This window comes from Dendrobium catenatum, unplaced genomic scaffold, assembly GCF_001605985.2.
Source record: "Dendrobium catenatum unplaced genomic scaffold, ASM160598v2 fragScaff_scaffold_84, whole genome shotgun sequence".
In the NCBI taxonomy this organism is placed as follows: domain Eukaryota; kingdom Viridiplantae; phylum Streptophyta; class Magnoliopsida; order Asparagales; family Orchidaceae; genus Dendrobium; species Dendrobium catenatum.
In genome coordinates this window covers 14,214-30,610 of record NW_021318546.1, presented here as the reverse complement: position 1 = coordinate 30,610, position 16,397 = coordinate 14,214, and the positions used below count along the sequence as shown (strand labels likewise).

General features: G+C 31.4%; 1 protein-coding gene across 1 annotated transcript; it reads left to right on the top strand.

Moving 5' to 3' along the window:
- Window positions 1-10,549: 10,549 nt before the first annotated feature.
- Window positions 10,550-11,809, top strand: LOC110105427. Its single transcript, XM_020834935.1, has one exon. It carries the CDS (start codon window positions 10,550-10,552, stop codon window positions 11,807-11,809), a length of 1,260 nt encoding a protein of 419 aa, XP_020690594.1.
- Window positions 11,810-16,397: the final 4,588 nt, after the last annotated feature.

Here is a 16,397-nt window from a genome sequence, read left to right as displayed (position 1 = left end):
CAGCATGCGATGATGGTCGGAGGGACTATCCTTAACTAGCGATGCTGGTCGAAAGGACCATAGTCAGCGGGCGACAGAGGTTAAACAAAAGCCTAATAGTGGTTGTCAGATAGATGTTCAACAACCACGGTTGGGCAGAGAGTATCTCTAGCTCAGGGTCTAAGCCTCCAAATATCCAAGCCCCCTTTTATATGGGAATAGGGGGTCTATTTATAGATTTTGGGAGTGGTATGCCCCATAAATTTTGAGAAGATCTAGGATAAATTTAGAGTGCTACAACGAACAACCCATAATGATTCACTTGATCATAGAGTTTTCATCAAGCATTATGTATCTTAATGATGTTATAATAAAATAGTCTCGGGCTTATTGGATTCATCTCATTGAGTCGCTCGATTCTGTTATAAGCATGCCATATTTAAATATAATTTTGTCATCCAATCAATGCTTCGGAGCTTCCAATTATGCTCTAATCCTTAGGTTTGTGCCCATTTGGGCTCAGATTGGACTAATTATTGTGTCATTGGATTCATCTCACTGAGACCTTCAATTTGACCACATGTCTTTTCAAATTGGAGTTTGGATGATACCATATTTAATTTGGTAAATGGCCAACTTTAACATGCCTCAAGATTAGTGCTTGATCAATGCGATCTTTTGTGATGTATCAATGATTAAGGCATCACTTCATATTTAGTTTATTTATATTTAACATTTAAATTAATCACCAATCATTCTTTTATCAAACTACTAAACTAAACAATATTAATTAGCTCAAGCTAGAATTTATAAATTAACTAATAATAATTATAAGTGTTGATTTGATATTAAGATTAAAATAGTCATATCCAATTTGTTTGAATGAATATTAATAAATCTCAATCCAAACTAAATTAATTAAATTATAATTAGCACAAGATAACATCATAGTTAAAATTTAATCAATAATTTTATTAACTTAATTAAACATAATAATTTTTATTCAATTTATTAAATCATAAATAATATCATTTTATTTACATTAATATATAAAAATAATTATTTAAATTAATTATTAATAAATAAATTAAGATAATCATATTAACATATAAAGATAAAGATAATGGCTATTAAAGAATTAGAAGATAATGCTCCAGTAAATCCTGAGCCAATTAAAGAGATTGACCCACACTATATGTTAGAAACATTGATAGAAGATATGATGAATGGATTAAAAGAAAGAATTAGAAAATTAGATGAAGAGGAGACCATTGAAATGGCTATTATGAGATACCACAAAGAGGAAATGTCTGAAAACATTTGCATGTTGGATACCCAAGCATCAACTCATATAGAAAAGGTTAAAAATAAAGCTATTATTTAATATTTGGAGTTTGATAAAGGTTATACACTAGACTTAACCTTATGTCTATTAAACCAATTGAGTAAAAAAGATGAATAGATCTACATAATGGAGAAGAAGATGAAAGAGTTGATAGTTGTCATGGTCGCATTGCAAAAATAAGAGTCTCTTTCATCTAAAGCGTAGATTGATTCACCTCGGAATGAATCTGGGCAAGTAAACAATTAAAAGAAAGAAATTAGTAAAGAAGAAAGAAAATCAATTTGTAAAGTTAGAAAAAGCACCAATGCAGTCTATAAAACTAAAACAAATGGTAGAGCTTCAAGTCAAAGTGGTGTTAGCTCAGATATAGGGTACTTCATCAGTTCTAAGAGGTACACCGTACCTAGAAGAATATGGCTTGGTCTCATATCCGTAAGAATTTGTGCCACCTTTATTTAAAAATTTTGATGGCATGAGTTACCCCCACGCAACATTAGTACATTTTAGAGCCATCTATTATAATGATGGAGGTAGCGATGTGTTATTATTTAGATAGCTTGTTAGCAGCTTATCTGGTGTCGCATTTGATTTGTATTTTGAACTCACTAATGGGTCAGTTCGTACCATTACAAAATAACAAACCTTCTTATTAAAAGGTTTGTTGGGTAAGACATCATGTCACAATCAGGGATCTAGTTATCAAAAGTAGAAACTTAGAAAAAATCTAGTAAATTACATCCTAAGATTGAGGAATCTTAACATGAAGTGTGAACCTCAGTTGCAAGTGCAACTATAAAAATCCTTCTTAAACATATTCTTGGTATGGCAGCCTTCCTATTAAAATGGTTCACTATAAAGATATTTGAGAAGTTATTGAGTAAAGCCTATAATATTTAGGAAGAAGCTTCTCATTTCTCATTTCTAAAAGAATAATCAATATTATATTCTAAAAATTTGAAACCTCATAAAGTCTTGGAAAAAAATCTAGGTCAATTTTAACTCTTGATAAACAAACAGTCAATAAAAGTTCAAGTAAAAAATCTAACATGTGCTTCCCAATTTCTATAGTATAGTAAATCTTGGTATGATTAATAGGTAAGATCTTGATCCAATCTTACTTTAGAAGAGGACATGAAGAAGTTTGAGTCACTTATGAATAAACCTTATTCATTTAAATGGGAAACTATTTTCAAGAACCTCTTGAAGAAGTCTAAATGTAAAATGACTGACCCTTCGAGGTTAGAAGAAGTGGGTAAAGTGGGCCAACACAATTATTGTTCATATGCTAGATATTAGGTTACAAATTAGAAAATTGAATAACCTTCTAGGTGTGGCTTGAAAAAAGCATAAAATCTGGGGTTGTTATGGTACCCAAGGAGTATATAGTAGATTCAAGCTAGGTATCTGCTAAATACATGATTGGTTAGCCATCTGCACCCTCTTCACATATAATGCCTGATGCTGAGTAGGATGCTATCCTATCTCAAGATTCTAAAGAATTATGAATAAAATGTAGCATTCATCTACGCAGGTATTCTAAGGAGTATAGAGTCCCTTCGAGATTGATATGGTAACTGTAGAAAAATAAATGTGCCAGTGATTTGCTTTTATGTTTTTTTAGTCAAATCCACATAACCAACATTATACTACCTGGAGAAGTAGACTAATTCTTCACTATCGACTTGAGAAGAGAAACAAATTTTATTTTCATAATTAATTACAACATAAGGAATATTCAAATCATATCGAAAGATAAAAGAAATATTCACCTATCATTTTGAAAAGAAAACTAACCAAGGATATGTTATAGTTTGCATCTAAAATATTTTTCTGCTATTTTAGAATACTAAATTAGAGTTTATTTTAATATGAGTTCTTGGGCTCCTATAGAGAGAAGCTTCTACAATTTATAGTTTACATCTTTGAAGAGAAAACATTCAATTAAAGCAGAGCTTAGATTTATTTTAGATTTAAAATTTAATAGATTTAATTTAAAGATTTAAAGATTTTAATCAATCATTTTGAAAACATTTGAGAGTTATAAAATTTATTTGGAGATTAGGATAATCCTACCAAAAAGAAGTTTGACGGGTGCAAATGCTTCTGAACTTATGCTCGCTTAGAGTGCACTACCAACTAGTCACCTAAGCACATAATTTTAAATCTTAATTTTTAGGTCTAATGCATGATTGTAAGATAGCTTTTTTAGCATTGGAATCAATAATTATGGTTCAAATTTATAATCGGTGTTTAGTAATATGAATTGTATCAAATGCGCTTAATTGATGCAATTTTGATGCAAAGATACTCTAAACTCTAAGTTTAATTTTTAGTTAACCTAATTTTTCTAAAATTTTATAAATAAATTTGGCAGCATAATGACCCTAACCTATAAGAAAACTATGGCAACCCTAACTCTTTGTCTCTTTATTCCTTGCCATTGGCTTATGTGCAGGGCTAATGTATACGTTAGAGAAAGTAAAATGTATGTATGTATGCATGTCAGTGTAAAGGTATTCGTGTATATAGTATCATTTACCATATTGTCCTAAAACTAGCATACATGTTCCTATAAAGTCTGGAACATGCACACAAAAAGAAACTTATGAATAAGGCTACCCAATAATACAAATCTACCACCTATATGAATGCAATCTATGTTATATGAAGTAGTGTATGAAAGAGCAGTGTGTAATAAATATCTTTATTTATTTATTAAAAAAGAGAGATACAACACGGGGTTTGCTTAAAAGTAAGATGACCAAGCTCCACCACAAACAGGCTTGGATTTGTATGATATTAATGTTTGTTTAGATTCATTTGCTTATTATCTTCTTGCTTCATAGCTCCTATAGGATTAAAAATACAATGTTTCTCAAAGGAAAAGTGAATATTTCCTTTTGGAGCCTTATATGTATAATCCAATAATTTTAACCTTTAACAACTCTTTTTATAACTAAATCTTGATACATTCTAGTACTTTATATTTAACATTTAAATTTCACATTTACATTGAGAACATAAGTATATTCTAAGGACTTTGTACTATGAGCAGTAAATAAAAATAAATAAATGAAAATGTAAATACTATGCAATCCTATATGCAGCTATTAAACTTAGCACATTTTATATGTAAAAGTGTGTAAACATTTATATTTATGCAAAGTACTAAAATTAAATAAAAAGTCAAAAGATACCCTCAAAGTAAGTCATATATAAGCATGCCAAAATAATCACCGACGTAGCCTAAGCTAAAGTCAGTTGTCCTAGCAAACCATCTATAGTGTGTGAGGAAGGTTGTGTAGCTTTGATATGTCCAAATGGATTTATTATTTGAGTTGTCTGGATTTAAAGTTATTTGTTTATTAAAGGTCAAAGAACATTTTTTTTAATTTGGATTAAAACCTTAATGATTTAGTAATTTAATATTTAAGTTTTAAATGTTTGAGTTTGTTTATTTAATTTTAGATAACCATGTAAGTTAATGACTCAAAAGTGTAGAAGTCACAAACATACAAGTCCTAATGCTCATAAATACAATGCATACATTCCATTATATAGGATATAATGATTGCAAATAGTCCTTAAAATTTAATTTAATATTTTAAATAATGATTTAGGATATAATTATTAAAAAGAACATGTTAATCAACATATTCCAAAATTCTTTGAAGTACTTAACCCCACTATCACTCCCCAAGATCAAATTTGGAAGAATTATTTATTTTAATCACTTAAATAATAAATCGGTGCTTCTATTAATTCATTAATATATAAACCAATCCTTTGAAAAACAACTAAAATAATATACATCAAAATATTTCACTATTAATTCTCCAAAATTGTAATTATAATAGCTAAGTGATAGCTTATAATCCATAATCTATCCCAAGCTCCTTATTGTAAAAAAAATAAAATAAAATGTAGAGCCAAATAAAAGGAGAACCTAAAGATCTAAATGAGTCTCTTCATTGACCTGAAATCAACTAAAATTATATAATGAGCTTTCAAAGCCCAACAGAAACCCAAGTTCATTAAAGCATCCAATGAAAGGCACAAAGAATCAACATACAAGATCGATTCAGTCAATATTATCAATAGTGTTTTATCTAATCATTGATCAATTTTCATTGGTAAGGCTAAAAAATGATCAATAACAAAAGTAAGAAATCATTTCATTGAATCAATAATTAATATGAGAATCAATAAATCTGTAAAGCAATTGTACTGAAAGAATTCATAAATTAAGAGTAAAATTATAAATATTATATTTAAAATATTCATAATATTTATATATATCACATACAAAATGTTACTCAATAAAAGTATGTCAAATCAAGAAAATATATATTTTTATCAATTTGAGAGGAAAAACCAGCATCATAGTGCTACAAAGCATAGCACTAAAGTACTCTAGTTTTTAAAAAAATTATATTTCTAATTTTTATTTTAAAATACTTTTTATATATTTAGGTTACTATAATCCAACACTTTGAAAAAAAATATAATCCTCGACATTTCCACAAACAAAATTAAATCGATGAAAACAAACTTAATTCATAAACTCTTCAAAACAAATCAATATGATTCAAACCAAATCAACATAAATCTATTTAAAATATCTATAATAACTCTAATCACTGACTTATTATTCATTACGTTTAATCAATCTTAAATTCAAACATACATCTATGTATATCATTTCAATCATATATCAATCAGTATGTAATGCAATTCTAGTCAATTAAAAATTAATTACATAGGATTAGAAATTCTACTAGTGGATCCTCTAGATGCATCCCTATCATTCTACTTGATCAGAATATAAACTCTAGTTCATATTGGTGTCAATGCTGGTGTGGTAGACTGCATAAGTTCTCTTTGACCTTTAATAATTTCTTATACATATGTCTTACTCATGAACCCTTTACTGTATCCTCTAAATCCAATAGTCCTCTATCTTAGCCCTACTTTGATTACTCTTTTCTAAATATAGATAATGTTCCCTATCATTATAACAGATAATCAGCCATCCTGCATCCTCAATATCCACATCTAAAACACTATTCGGTTATTTAAAAATATGATCCAGTATGTCTCTTTACACATTGGTACACTTTGGTATAATTCCCATACTGGACTCGTATCATCTCCTATTGTTTAAAATTATGCACCTATTTTCACTTCTATCTCTCTTATTCATGTTATCTCCTGATCACTTCCTATTCATATCCTATATGAATAGTAGAATTGCTAAGTCATTCTCCAACAATCTTATTATCTTAACCAGTTAAGAAAATTCCTAAATCCTTAATAGTACAAGCAAATGCCTCAACTCATTTCGTAGTCCCCTAAAAAATCTTTAATAATTTTCCTCTATTATAATGATCAACTGTAGAGTATATATTACCAGTGCAATGTATTTTTCTTTGTTTTACATCAGTGTTCTATCCCCTTTCTCCAATCTCATAAAAGCCTCCTTTATCTACTATTGAGTTGATGGTGGTACGAGCAAATATCTAAAAATAGTAACAAACTTAGCTCATCTAATATCTATATTCATCTTTCATTAAAATTTCTCTCACAAATGTCATATCCATTATCTCTCAGCCTCTCCTTCAAATAGAAATACTTTAAGTGGTACTTTCCTATTCTTTGAACACTGCACACTATCAAATATTTTATCTATTCTCATAAGCTAGTCTTCTACTACCAAGGGTTCTACACCTCTTTTAAATAACAATAGCTTTAGTTTATGAAAGATTTGTGTATGCCTGACCTATTCAGTCTCCTTATGTTCATTCTACTTACTTTAAGCATTACTTATTACTTATGCAAGTAAACTTGCAAGCTATATCAAACAGTTAGAATTGACTAGAGTTACTACTACACCCTATCTATTTTGTGTATCCTAATAAGTATGGTCCATCTATCAACTCATAAAATTCTTTCTCCTAATTAACTAACACATAAACACAATATACATTCATATGCATATCAATCAATTAAATGCAATGATGAAAATATCTATGCTACCCAACTTCTACCTCACTAATAATCAATTCCTATATCTTTAGTTATAATTAATTTTTTCAACAACTACTCTAATACTAATTTTTCATGCTTATGCCCTAAGATCAAATTTGGAGAATTTCAACAACTGCTCTAATACCAACTTGGTGATGATTTTTGGCGTTGTTGTGCTCTAAAGTAAGCACCAAAGCGCTCTAATTCAAACAAAAATTCATATATATATTATTTTTTATTTTAAAATACTTTCCATATCTCCGGTTTCTACACCCACATTCTGAACCTTATGAATCCAATGCATGTATGTCCTCCAATGGAATCTAGGTTATGCATAAAGGCTTGTTGATTTGGTTCAAGTATTTATTTAGGAGGTTTATTATTTTAATATTAAGTTAAGATTTTTTAGTTTAATTAACTTGAGCTTAGGTGAGATAATTTAAGTAATTTAGTTTGATTTTAATATTTTAAATCTAATTTGAAGTTCTCTAATTTAATTTATTATTATTCATTATATTTTTAATTATTTATTTAAACATTTTCTTATAGAAAGAATTTGGTTTGGGTTTTGATTAATCTAATCAACCTTAAATGTTTAAATGATTGATACCATTGGTTAGGAATAACTCATGAATAAATTCCTAAAAATTTGGGATTAATTAGATTAATATTTAATTTTTTTAATTTATTTAATTAATCATTAATTAAGATTTAGTATAAAAATAATTTAATTTTAATTAAATTTGGTAGTTAATTTTAATTTTCCTTGATTGTATAATTGATTTAGAGTTGTTTAAATTTATTTATATTTTTAGGATTTTTAATTTAATTATGAATTTTAGAAATTTCAGCCCAAAAATGGAGGCTGAAGTTAAGTTTTGTTTATTAACTAACCTAATGAACTTCAACTAAGATGAAATAAATTCCTAGGGTGTGTCAGGTTTGAGTTTCACCCCTATTGAATATAAAGGAAAATTTATAGAATTTTTATAAGTTGTCTAAACATAATCCCAAGTTGATTCACCTTAGATTAGAGAGAGAAACTCCAGCCGTTAGAGAGAGAAAGTTTTTGAAATTTTAAATTTTCATTCCCACATTATGATCTTGATTCTCAGGGACGGAGGAGGATGATGGCGGTGGACTGTCGCCGGCAAGGGCATAATGTGGAGATTGAGGTTGAAGATCAACGGAAGTCGACGTCGTCGTCGACGTCGAGATCTCCATCGCTAGTGGTTAATTCAAAGATTAATGTTACAGGTGATGGCTTGTCGAATTTGAATTCCTTACAGAGAATTCAAATTCCTTTGATTAAATGACAAGGACCTTTGGTGATTAAGGAGGTTCTGAAATATCTCCTAAGATGATTCATTATATGGAAGGAAAAGGTAAGGCTATAGATGAAGTTTTGAATTCGATTAATCCTAACACTTTTAAATCCACAGCTTTTCCTTCTGATAATACTGCATCAACTTCTGGAATGAAAATATTTGTTAATTATTTCGGGATTTCGAATGCAATCCCTGGACTTAGTCCCAGCGTGATAAATGAGAATTCTCAGAATTTGTTTGACAAAAATATTCATTCAGAACCTGAAAGGAGGAAGGAGACGATCGTAGATAAGTTGTCTGATGGAATGCCAAAAAGCTCATGGCATGGATAATGTGAATCCTTGGAGTAATAAACCTTACATTAAGCTGGATTTCAAAAAAGAGGAAGTTATTTACTCTGAAGATGGAATTGCGGTCAGGTTAAATGAAGATATTGAGAAGATGAACTCAGAAAAATTAGCCAATTCATTGGTAATTAAGGTATTTGGGAAAGTTATACCTTCTCATTTGGTGGCCTGGGATATAAGAAAACAATGGACTCAATTCGGGCAATTCCACTTTACTACATTGGGTAGAGGATGGTTCTTATGTTCTTTCTCATCGGAAGAAATGGTTGAAGCAGTCCATTCAGGTGGCCCGTGGTTTGTAAATAGACATATAATAGGTATGGAGAAGTGGACTCCAAATTTTACTACTACATCTATTAAGGGACTATCATCTCCAATTTGGATTAGAATGCCCCATTTACCATTGAAATGTTGGGATGAGAAGAATGTAGCTTGCATTGCTTCAAGAATTGGAAAACCACTTATGTTGGATGGTAATATGTTCCATTGGGGAAGGAGAGAATTTGCAAGAGTTTGTGTAAGAATTAAGATTGATCAACCTCTTCCAATAGGAGTTTGGGTGGATAGCATGGCTGGAAGGTTCTTCCAAAAGGTGGAATATGAGAAGGTTTCTAACTTTTGCTTTGTATGTGGAAAAATTGGACATGTGAATAAGGAATGTGGACAAAAAGTTAATAATCCTAATGTAGTAGAGGATGTTGAGGAAATTGGTAGAGAAAAGGTTGTGGGAAGCAAACAAGAAATTCTGATTGAACCTACTTATGGTCCATGGATTATGGTAAATAACAAGAGAAGGAGCACTAAACTGAGGAATAAGGAGATCAAACCAAACACACTTAGATATGTAAAAAAAATATGTTATTCCTGTAGCAGTTGGGGAATGAAATTCAAAAGGTGGTAGATGATGGCTTCAGAGAAAGCTCGGCTCAAGAATGTCCTGAAAAATTATGTAATGAGGCTGAAAAATTAGAAGAAGGGGAGTTCAGGCCAGAACAAAGTTTTGATCTCTCTCAGGATAATAACATGGCTATGGAAGAGCCTTTTATTTCTAACAGCATAGATGGGAAGGGTTGCCTACGAACTCAAGTAAATCCTAATGGATTACTTGCGAACTCAAGTATTCCCTATCATGAATCAGTAGTTTCTGTCAGCAATGATCCTGGAAGGATGCCAGATAAAAATTTGAATTTGAATGTGGAAGCTCCTCTGGCTTTCATGAAGGAAAATATGTTCTCTATCCTCCAAACGGTTAGTGAAGATGGAAATGAAGATGTTAATTTACAAAGTGCTATGGTGAGAGCTGAAGATGGTAGACAGGCAACGGAAGGGGATTCTGTGATTTACAAGGATGCAGGAGATATCTTAGTTATGGAAAAAGACAATGGTCTGAATGAAGAATTTCCTAAGTACAAATTGGCAAAAGAACTAAGATCTTTAGGACCCATTTAAAATAAATCCCGTTGAAGACTTGGAGAAGGAGGAAGTATGAGGAAAGTTGGGGGCTACTCCCCAAAGAAACTTTAATGGATTCCATAGCCTTTTGGAATTGTAGAGGGGCAAAGAAGAAGGAATCCTCTCTATATATGAAGGAGTTCATAAAAGATTATAAGGTATTCTTTGTGGGTTTAGTTGAAACTAAAATCAGCTCCTTTGATAAAACTGATTTTGATAATATCATGGGTCCTAATTGGGATTTCTTTATTCTACCTTCGGAGGGATTATCTGGTGGTATTATGATTCTATGGAGAACTGATATTGCTTCCTTCTCAGTGTTAAAAACTATATATCAATATGTAATTGGAGATCTTAATGTCTTCAAAAAAGGAAGTTGGATGATTGCTACTGTCTATGGGAGCAAGGAGGTTCACAAGAGGAGATTATTATGGGATTGCATTCATGAGCAATTGCAAAGGAAGATTCCATCTATTATTGGAGGGGATTTTAATTGCATTCTATCACAAGAGGAAAGGAGAGGAGGAAAGAAGTTTATCTTCTTTCAAGGTTCCTTAGAAATGCTCAAATTTATGAATGATAGTGATTATCATGATATTGGAGTGGTTGGTCCAAGATATACTTGGTGCAATAATAAAGTGGGAAGTGGAAGAATTCTAAAACGCTTGGATAGATGCTTGTTGAACTCAATGGATCTTCAAAATATCCAAATTATTGTGGTAAGACACTTAGCCAGAGTGGCTTCTGACCACTGCCCTATAGTGCTGAAATTATTTGATGAAACTAGAAGGTTAGCAAGGTCTATTAAATTTGAAGATGTTTGGTTATCCTTTAAAACATCGGAGCACATAGTTTCCAAAATCTGGAAAAAGAATTTTGTAGGGGATGACATGGAAGTCCTCAACAAGAAGTGCAAGAGAACTTTAAATGACTTATTTTATTGGAGCAAGAACAAACTAAAAGACTTTTCTAGTGAAAATGATAGATTAAAGGCTGATATTGTATTACTCCAAGAAGAAGAAGCTAGAAAAGGATGGCTAGATGATGAGAAGTTATGGAAACTAAGAGCTAAAGTAAGAGAGTTTAATGTTATTCTCAATTACTTGAACACTTGGTGGAAGCAAAGAGCAAAAGTGAAGTGGGTAGTTGAGGGTGATTCAAATACCAAATTCTTTCATGCCTTTGCCAATGCTAGAAGAAATTCGAATTGGATCTCTCAAGTAAAGAATCTTGAGGGCTTGATCACCGAAGATCCTAGGGAAGTGGAAGAAGTTTTTTTCAATTTCTTTCAAGAGAAATGGAAGGAAAGATATTGCAGTTTAGATAACTAGCCGAATCCTTGGAAGGTTTTGAATGAAGATGACAAAACTTGGTTGAAGAAGGAGCTTTTAGAAAATGAAGTTAAGGAGTCTGTTATGAAGCTAGGGAACAATAAAGCTCCGGGATGTGATGGATTGACACACTCTTTTTTCAAAAACTTTTGGGATATAAATGGTAGAGATGTATTTAAAGCAGTGAGTTTTTTTTTTCTCTACAGGAAAGATGTGTAATGAGTGGAAAGAAACTTTGGCAGTGCTCATTCCAAAATCCACTCATCCTTTAACTCCTGCATACTATCGTCCAATCAATTTGTGTTATTCAATTTATAAGATTGTGTCCAATGTAATCTTAAATATATTTGTTTTAGTAATACTCGAGATCATATTTGAAGAGCAAGTGGCATTTGTGAAGAAGAGATCAATCTCTGATCATCTTTTATTAGCTCAAGAGGTTTTCAATAAACTGAGGTATTCAAAAGCTTGAAATGGATACTTGGCTATCAAATTGGATATGGAACAAGCATACGATAGTATGTTTTGGTTAACCTTGAAGAAGATGATGATGGATTTGGGATTCCCAGACAAATTTCTAGAACTTGTTATGGAATGTGTTTCATATCCCAGATTTTCAATATTAATCAATGGGACAAGATATAAATGGATTGAAGGCAAATGTGGGTTTCGTCAAGGCTGCACACTCTCTCCATTTTTATTTATCATATGCTCTCAGTTATTGTCTAATGTTTTCTACTGTAGGGGAAACAATTTGGGAATCAGTATTTGCTCTAATGCTTCTAAAATTTCTCATCTTTTATACGTAGATGATGTATTATTGTTTTCTAATGCTAAATTGATTAATGTGAAGAAGATTAAAAGCATTATTAAACAATACTACAGCTGGACAGGCCAGAGTATTAACAAGCATAAATCATCTTTGATTTTTGGTAATTTTGTGTTGAGGAGAAGGAAGAAACAGATTTCCAAGTTGCTGGATTTCAAACCGGTAGAAGAAATTGAACATCTGGGTATAAAAATTGCTTTGAGACGTTTAAAAAAGGATGATTTCCAAGTTTTGTTGGATAAAACCATTAAGAGAATGAATGAATGGGGAAACAGGCATATGTCTTTGGCTGGAAGGTTGTGTCTGGTAAAATCTGTTATTCTTACTCTACCAGTTTTTTTGATTTCTAATTCTCTTGTTCCTATGAAAATACTTTATGAGTTAGAAAAACTTTGTAGATAATTTATTTGGAATAAAATGGATAGAAGCCATGGTTTACATTATGTAGCATGGAAGTTGTTATGTACACCTAAGCATTGTGGAGGATGGGGTCTTCAATCAGTTATGTCATGAATTGGATCTCTTAGAGCAAAATTTGCTTGGAATCTAATTGAGAAACCAAATACTTTGTTAAATAGAAACTTGCTGGCCAAATATGGTGATTTGTGGTGGAGTAAGGAAGATTTTAAAGGAGGATCAAATGGTTGGAAGATCATCATAAGTGGATGGAAGGCTCTTAAAAAATTTGTTAGATGGAGGGTTGTTAATGGATCCAGCATTAATGTATTACAAGATGCTTGGATTCTAGATAAATGTCTTCTTAAATGGCCTACTTTTGTAGGATGCCTTGATGATAACATAACTTCTCTTGATTATTTCATAGAAGATGGAAAGTGGAATAACATCAAACTGAGACAATTTTTCGGAGTAGAGCTCCAGAAAATCATTGAAGATGTGTAGATTTTCAGCAATGCAACACAAGATCAGATGGAATTGAAGCGTCAATTTTCTGGTAAAACTATCTCAGCCTTGTTAATTGAAGATAATCTTAGAGATTTTTCCTTGAATGAATTGTTTCATGGATTCATAAACTAAAGATCAATGCTCGGGTAGAGTTATTTCTGTGGAGAATATGTATTGAAGCTATTCTTACTGAACTTTTTCTCTTTTTAAAAGAAAACATTCGGTTAACTGCTTATGTCCTATGGAATGTGGTGTGATTGAAGATCTTGATCATGTCACCTCTAATTGTTTAAAACTTGTGGAGGTTTGCAAGGTATTACAAGGTTGGGGATTCAGTATTTCATTTTTCTGTAACTGGAATGAATTCAACAGCAGTCTCAGGAGATTAATAAATGAAGATCTGATGACAGCAAGGATTTATGTACTTATTGTATGGATGGTTTGGAACAATAGATGCAAGGTTAAGAATGGAAAAACTGGAAGTAGTAAGGTATTGATTGCTTCTTCAGTAGGATGTTTACCACTCAGACACTGGGATGCTTATCAGTTCAATGGACTGCTCTTACATTATTGGCATCCTCCTCCACCTGAGTGGCTTGAAATTAATCTTGATGGAGCTCTTAGAGAAAACTATATGACTGGGATAGGTGGGGTGGTAAGAGATGACAAAGGTAGATTTATCTTTGCTTTTGGAAGAAAGAAGCTGCATTGGGACAGTGCACATTTGGAGCTCTCGGCATTCAAAGCCTTAGAAGGAATTTGCCATGAATGGACAAGAAATATAAAAGGTATTATTTTGGAAGGTGACAATAAAAATGTTCTCCAATATCTTTAGAATTTGTACAGAAAACCGAAGATTATTAGAGAGAACTCGGGTGATGAAGGTATCTTATTTTTTAGCAATTTCAATAATGTGATCTTTAATTGTGTCAATCGCAATTGTAATAAGTTAGCAGATTATTGTGCTAACTTAGCTTTATCTTTTGATTTTGATTTGGATTTCTTTCTTGAGGACAACCTTCCTTCTTACTTTGCTAAATTAGTAAAGGAAAAAAGTGAGAGATGGTTGATTCCTCATTAGCTTGTATCTAGGCTTTTTGATGCCATTTTATATTATTGCTACTTAGCATTTCTCAAAAAAAAAAAAAAAAGTTGATTCACCTTTGTGTCGGTCTATTCAATTAGGTCAGCATTCAATGCAAACTAGCCCTTGTAATAATGTAAACAATTCACACATGTTTTGTGACCTAACTCTACATGTATTGAGAAAATTAAGTTTTTCAAAGTTATAGGTCAAATAATGGCTTATAGCCTTAAAAAATTAATTACATAACTTAGGGGTTTCACTTGGCCCAAGGAAAGTTAGGGGATGTAAGGAACACCCTAGTTTACCATGTCCAAATTTGAGACCAAGATGATAGATAATTAGAAAATAATAAAAAAAAAAATTGTGGATCTTCAAATGAAAAAAACTCCCTAAATAAGCATCAAAATGCTTTAATTTTTTTAAAGCAGATCTCATCACCTTGGTTATATAGAGCCCAAGATAATAAAAGATGGTTTAGAAATGGTTTTAATGAATTTTTGAAGTTTTAAGCATTTTTTATACATTCAAAAATTTTTAATTAGAAAAGGTGGTTGTTGTGTTGGCAACACAACAGTGGTTGGATGTGCAGCAGGTGTGAATTAATTTGGTAAAAATTGGATGCAATGGTAGAGATGTAGTGGCAGTTAGATGCATGAAAGTCTAATGATGCATTACTTATCCACGTCAGATTGGAATTGAGTCATCATATTTGCACGATTTGGAATAGTCAACTCAGATATATCTAGATGAAATCCTATACACCGCGCAGTTTGACTTAGACGGTTCAGACTATCCATTTGATGGGATCTAGACTATCTACATGATTGGATGGTTTAAATTTTGTATTCTTCCTTGAATATATATTTCTTAAAGAAATTTTGTTTGCTTTCTGTGGGGTATTAGTAAACAAAACTTAATTAAATTTTTAAGGCTTATTTATGTAAATATGAAGTCCCTATATATGAATTTTGGGGTGTCATATGGCCTATTTTAAAAGTTCTTTTAGTTAAATCCCATAGTGGAGCCTACATATTAAAAAAAGAAAACTATAAATTCATAAAAGGGATTAATAGCTTGTTAATACTTAGAGGAGCTACCTCAAAAAGAAAAGAAAACTTAAAGGCAAAAATCCCATCTAAGTACATGAAATTAGAAAAAAAAATTCTAGGTTGGCTAGAGAAATCACCCAAAAAATGGACATTTAATGCATTTTCTCAGTACTAGCCTCCATCCAAAAAAAGCTAAATAGCAAAAGACTTGGGAAATCTACTTAACCAGCAAAAGAAGCAGCTTGCAAAATAAGAAGAACTAGAAATAGAAATTAATAAAGATGAATGGTAAACCATTAGGATATAAATACTACTGATCATTCAGTCCCACTACCATAAGTCGTGATGTATAAAAGGCAAAACCATGGAAAGATCTAAGTTCAGAACTTGCCAGAGAAAGTCAGAAAGAATTCCTCAACACATATAGGTGCACTTCAAAAAATAAATGCCCACAGATGTAGAATACCATGTTAACTAAGATGCAATAATAGCTAGAAAAAAATAATAAAATAACTCAGAAGGGGCAGGCATAACCAGCTCAGTAGTATGATATCTATTAAGTAGTCATGAAAAATACCCAACTCCTAGTAAAAATTGATCCATGACCAACAAAATCACACAAAAAAGACATAATAGAGGAAGGAAAGCCTAACCCAACTAAAGAGCCAGGAGAAGAAAAAAACCAAAACTAGAAGAAAAGAAATGCACCAATAGTGTAAT